This window comes from Panthera tigris, chromosome B4 (assembly GCF_018350195.1).
Source record: "Panthera tigris isolate Pti1 chromosome B4, P.tigris_Pti1_mat1.1, whole genome shotgun sequence".
NCBI classification, from domain to species: Eukaryota; Metazoa; Chordata; class Mammalia; order Carnivora; family Felidae; genus Panthera; species Panthera tigris.
This window is the reverse complement of record NC_056666.1, coordinates 129498100-129504099: the sequence shown is the minus strand read 5'-3', so window position 1 is coordinate 129504099 and position 6000 is coordinate 129498100. Positions and strand designations below refer to the sequence as shown.

General features: G+C 50.4%; 1 protein-coding gene across 2 annotated transcripts in view; it reads left to right on the top strand.

The window, feature by feature from the left end:
- The first annotated feature begins 2511 nt into the window (after positions 1-2511).
- CACNG2 (calcium voltage-gated channel auxiliary subunit gamma 2) overlaps positions 2512-6000 on the top strand; it is a 108131-nt gene continuing 104642 nt past the window's right edge. Inside the window, exons 1-2 of one of the 2 annotated variants that reach the window (XM_042993176.1) lie at positions 2512-3276; positions 3559-3704. In XM_042993176.1, coding sequence (XP_042849110.1) covers positions 3563-3704 — 142 coding nt within the window. In that variant the 5' untranslated portion in view covers positions 2512-3276; positions 3559-3562. Of the gene's footprint in view, positions 3705-6000 lie in introns of both variants that reach the window. The other variant, XM_015543944.2, reaches the window with a different exon arrangement.

Below are 6000 nucleotides of genomic sequence, written 5' to 3'. Positions count from 1 at the left end.
GTGCCAGGCACATCACCTGTCTCCTACCATTTAACCCTCACCGTAATCACTCAGCCGTTGTTATCAAGCACCGGCCACGTACCAAGGCCTGCACGCGAGGTCCCAGGACATCATGGTGAACCAGATACGGGCGCTGACCTCAAGGGCTCACAAGTGAGTGAGGGCGACGATGCAGGCACAAGTAAGCGCTAGAAATGGGATGAAGAAGCCCGGGCCCGGTGGCGGTGGCAGCGGTGAGAAGCAGGGAGAAGCCAGGAACAAGTTCAGAAAAGGAAGAGGCAGGTACCCGTATGCTCATTTTACATACGGTAAAACCAAGGCTCTAGGAAACCCACTTGTCTGGAGCGTGTTTGCAGCAGAGGCAACCCGTGGTCCCAGGCCTGTTCTGTCCCCAGAAGTCCGCTCCGTCCACACTGATAGGCCAAAGCTGTTACATTCCCCTAAGCCCCCTTTCCTTTTCTCCATGATTATCTGGCCAGGAGATTAATCAAATGCTGCAGATCTGCAGCTACGGTCAGTGGCGAAGATGTTAGCAGCCTCCGTGGACAAACAGAAGTTTCTGAGCCTCTGTTACCGATTCCATTTGAGCAAAAGATTCCGGGGTCGGTCTGAAATGTGATGGGAGGGGAGAAGGAGGGCTCTACCTCCAGTGTGAAGGGACTTCTTGGATAGGTCAGAGGCGACCAAGGGGACAGGCAGGAGTGAGGGCAAGCTTCTCAGTCTCATGTGGCTTCAGGCAAGCCTGTCTCCACTCCCCCCAAAAGACCCAGCCCATCTAAGAGGCCTTCTCGTCTGCCCTTCACTTTTGCCTTATGGGCCGGAGCCAAGAAAATCACACACCTGAACCCCTGGCGGAACTTGCTAAGCTCCCTGCCCAGTGCATCAGCACTTCAGCCCCTCTCCCACCTCAATTCCCATCCCCGTCCTCACAGGACAAGACACAACACTGGAGAAATCCTCAGTCTGCCAATGTCTTGCTATACCCTCAAGGTACCTTAGCAGAGGTTGCCGAAACTGTGGTTCTGTTCTCTGGACACCAGGACCCTCTCCCGGGTGCCAGGAGCACAGCAATCGCCCCTCGTAAGGGTCCTTCCCTTCTGAGAAAGGAACAGAGTGAGAAAAGGAAGTTTTATGCAGGGTGGAGAAACAGGTCATTTTTCTACATCAAAAAGTACACACCGATTACCCCTACAGACCAGCTCTCAGCTAAGGGAAAGAAGTTAGACAACACCAAAAAAAAAAAAAAAGTTTGTTTTTAATCTAGTCATCTATCATATACTCTTTGGTAATCACCAAATCACCGAGAAATTGTGAGACAAATTATCTCAAGACAAAAACGGAGGGAAAGAGAAGAAAGTACGGAATAACCGAGTTAGGAAATTCAAACACCTCTAACCCCCAACGGACCCACCAGACTCACCCCTCTCTCTAGGGCGCTCCCCCCAAAAATGAAAAACAGGGCACCTACATCATGCCTCATGCGCTCTCACTTAACTCCGAAACTGATCAGAGAAAAATGTAATCAATATCAGCAGGAATCTGATGGGCTCCTTTCTCCAGGAGTCACATTAAGGAAAAGTTGCACATATAGGAATGAGAGGTAACGCTGTAATTAACCCAGCATAAGGATTCTGCTGAGGAAGAGGGGAGGGCTGTGATGTGTTTCAGTGTTCACAGCAGGGAGATGTTTTATCTCTTCCAATCCAGTTTATGAATGACACGGAAACTTAGAAGGATTCCATTTCACCCACTTCCCCTGCAAACAGGTTTATCCTTGAGATGAAAATCACTGCCCAAGCCCCAGCTACCAGCCACCCTTTCGCACCCTTTTCCATGAATAATCTTTCCAAAATGTCTGCTTGTGGGAGCAGAGTCGGAATTTCACGGAAAACTACAGAGAAACACACACGGTGCACTGCACACCCCGTTAGCCGGAAAGAGAGACAAAGAGACGGAGAGAGGAACGACTAAAAGGAGACGCGGCTAACGTGCCAGTAACAGAACACAAAACAAATCCCCCCAAGACAGCAAAGTGAAAACGACGATTGGAAAAACACAGATAGACCGGGTTTGTAATTACCCATCCAGGCTATATTTTCACCGCTTCCAGGCAGAGAAACGGCTGCTTGAAGTTTTGTGCCCATCTGATTGCGATGGGAGGGTTGTATTTGAAGCTCTGGGCACGTAGAGATGGAATGAGAAGGAGGCTGAGCTGGAAGAAACACCAAGGGGGGAGGGCAGGGGAGAGAGAGTGAGAGAGAGAGAGAGAGAGAGAGAGGGAGAGGGAGAGGGAGAGGGAGCAAGCTATCTCTAGCTACGCCTTCCTCCGAGCTCCGGGAGCCCAGAAGAGCGCTCATTTTAGGATTTGGGGAGAGGGGTAAAAAGAGGGAAGGCAGCCCCCGGCTCTGCCCCGGCCCTGCCGCCCCCGGAGGGAGGGAGGACTCCGGCCCGCGCCCCCCTCCTGGCGGGCCGCCCAGCGAGCCGGGGCGCGCGCGGAGCGGGCGGCGCAGGGAGCTGTCCAGTTCAGCACCACCCGGTAATGCAGTAGGTGGGAGCGCCTCCGCCGGGGGCCGAGCCGGCAGCGAGTGGGGGGGCAGGCGGGCGGCCCATCCTGCAGCAAGACGCCGGCTCCCTTGTTTCCAGGAGCTTTGCAGATAGGGGGAGGGAAACCCGCCTCGATTCTCCGGGAGAAACCCCCTCCCTCCCCCACTTCGCCAACACTACCCCCGCCACCAACAACAATAACCGCCGCCGCTGCTCGTCCTGCCGCCGCCGCCGCCGCCGCCGCCGCCGCCGTGCCTGCCCGCCCTGCTGCCGCCGCCGCTGCCGCTGCCGGGGCAAAACCATGGAAGGCGAGACCCCCGCACCTGTTCAGCTGAGATCAAGGGCTTACAGAATACTGGGAAGTCTGGTCTGAAACGGAAGCGCCCGAGACCCCCCCCCCCCCCAAGGAAGAGAACTGGCGAAGCAAAGGATTTTCATGGCGCAGGCCGCAGAGCCGAGAACGAAGACGGAAGGTTGCATCCCGGCTTTTACAATCTCTAACTGTCTAGGTCCCGACCATGAGAGATTGTGTTGAGAATGCGGCTGTTCCCTGGTTCACTGTGGAAGCCATCTCCAAATTAGCTATCACATATGGAAACTGGAGACCAGAATTTTAGGAAAAGAGATTAAGGCATCTCACTTGGGGGGGTGGGGGGTGTCTTTTTATTTTTTTTTCTCCTTTTTTTAAAAAAAAAAATTTACTGCAACTGGAACAGTTTCTGATCTCAAAAGGCAAGCCTCTCTTCCCGTGTGATCTTTATAATTTACACTCTTTTCCGTGAGCTTTTCTTACCTCCCTGGTTTTATATCTCTCCATATTCTCTATTCACACACAGATCCATTATATTAGTAGTGGAATTATTTTTATTTTTTTGCTTTAGTACTCGCACCCTCACACACACTCTCCCGAGAACCAGAAGTCGGTTGGGTGTTTATATAATGAAGAATTATGGGGCTGTTTGATCGAGGAGTTCAAATGCTTTTAACCACCGTTGGTGCTTTCGCTGCCTTCAGTCTGATGACCATAGCTGTGGGAACCGACTATTGGCTCTACTCCAGAGGGGTTTGCAAGACCAAAAGTGTCAGTGAGAATGAAACCAGCAAAAAGAACGAGGAAGTTATGACCCATTCTGGATTATGGAGAACCTGCTGTCTAGAAGGTATTTGATTTCCCATCTCCTCCCCCTCTCCACCTCACCCCTCCCCTTTTCACTCCCCCTCCCCACCCTCCTCCAAAGAAGTCCCCTTCACATTCCACCATTTTCTTACTTCACTCCTTCCTACCACAGATCAAGGTTGGTTGGGTTAGTTTCAGAGGAAAGAAAATCAATAAGCAAAAGCCATACTCAACTCTCAAGCCTCCACCACCACCCCCCCCCTTCCCCTAAACCTCTTCATTGGAATGATCTGTGATGTGATGAAAACAACAAGAGATTGTCTTTTAAAGTCAAATGAGCTCTGCCTGCTTTGGAATCATTAGGATTTGCCATTTGGTGTAGCATTGCCATCTACAAGGGGGGGAAATAGCTGTTTCTGTCAACACTGCTCCTCTTTTCGCAATGAAGAATTCAAAAATGTGCTTCCTTTCCCCCCTCCTCCTCCCCTTACTCCCCAAAAGTCCCAGACACATCATCATCTGCAAATCTCCTTTTTTTAAAAAAAAAATCTGTTGTTTCTAAGAATCCTTATTTGGTAAATCCTAATTATTCCAGGATCGCAAGCTGAGTTCAAGAGCATTTCGTAATGTCTACGAACCCACACATATCTTTCAGGGCGACTGGCTGCGTGTGTGTATGTGTGTGTTTTAACATTTACAAAGTCCAAAAATACATACGTCTCTCACAGGAAACAAGCCCAAGTTCTGATAAACAGCAGTTCACTTGCGGGTTAGGCTGAGAACCGGTTCCCTTCCACGCAGTGACATGTCTGTTATCCAGAAGCGAGTACGGTCAGCAATGCAGCCAGCTTGAGCATCAGACATTGTGCAGGGAGGCCGGGAGAGAGAGGCGAGGGCTTGGGGAGCTTGAGGGAGGGAGTGGAGGGGGGGCAGTGGACTGGGGGTGTCAGCTGTTTGCCTTGATCTTGCAGGGTCACTGAGACGTGTGTGCCTGTGCATGTGCTGTGGCCAAAGGGGTCCCCACCGTGAGAAGCCTGGGAGCTCGGGGTACCGCTAAAGGCATGTGCTTCTGAGCCACGTTCAGAAGCACAGAAAAAAACTCCTGCAGGTCATACAACCTGCATTTAGCAACAGACTTTAATACGAGGGACCGCATTTGAATGGCCATGTGTGTATATATACATACATAGAGATATCCGTATGTACAAGCTACAGCTACCCGTAGAAGGATGTGCACAGAGAGATACGTGTTTCTGCGTGGAGAGAAAGGCTTATGTGCTCTGCTTCTGACATGAACCAATACCGGAGGCCGTTTGAGGCAGCGCTGGGAAGCGGGGACTGCAGAATTGTTTGTTAAGCTCACCATGGGATGGTGATGCAAGGACTTGAAGCCAGGAGATGGGGGAGAAGAGAGGGAAACAGACAGCAGAGGGAGAAACTGATGTGGCCCCAGGGTCTAACCCAAACTGAGCCAAAGCCGCTCTTTGGGAAACGATTATGTCTGGGAAAGAGCACCAGTTTCGTGCCCCCCTCCCAACATTCTTGGTGCAAGCGGTTGAGTGATGGCTGAACATGTTTTGAATAGCTAAGTGACTTCATTGAGCGATGGTCTATTTGACGCATACTGCATTTGGTGCCCTTTCTCAATCCAAACCGCTGCCTTGAACATAGTCTGCAGGAGAGCTGTAGGCTGAATACTCTATGCTCTTCCCCAGCCAGAGAATCAATATCAGGAAATTAATAGGGACCGTTTTAAACACACCCGTCCTTAAAGAATGAAAAGCCTTTCGAGCAGCTTGTCATTAACAGTGGAAAGGCTTCCATTTAATTAAACATTTATGGCAGACTTTTATTCCAAAAGGGAAGAAAAGCAAAGTGAATGAGAGTTGCTTTAGGGAAATGATCATAGGAGCAATTTGCCTTCCTTGGATGTTAGTCGGATGGAGACAGGCAGCCAAGAAATTAGAGGAAAGACGGAACGTTATTTTAAGAGAAATATACTCAGAAATTGGTAAGTTGGTATAAACATACTTTCTTATCAGGGCTTTACTTGCAAATTCTTCATGTACTGGGATCTTTGAAACATTTTATAATTCCCAGAAGGCAAGTGGACTAGAGGTGGCTTTGGATCACTTGTGTATTAAAAGGCTTAAGTATTTTCATTTAAATTCCATCTGTTTGGTGTCTGCGTCCCCAAATGTGCCGCCCACCCCCCCTCGCTTTCTCGCCACACGGCACCCCACCCCCCCACCCCCGAAACATCTCCCAGAAAGGGTTAGGATTACAACACCTCCCAAGGGTTGTGTGGTGCGCACCAGAGCTGTGGGTTTGGCCCTTCT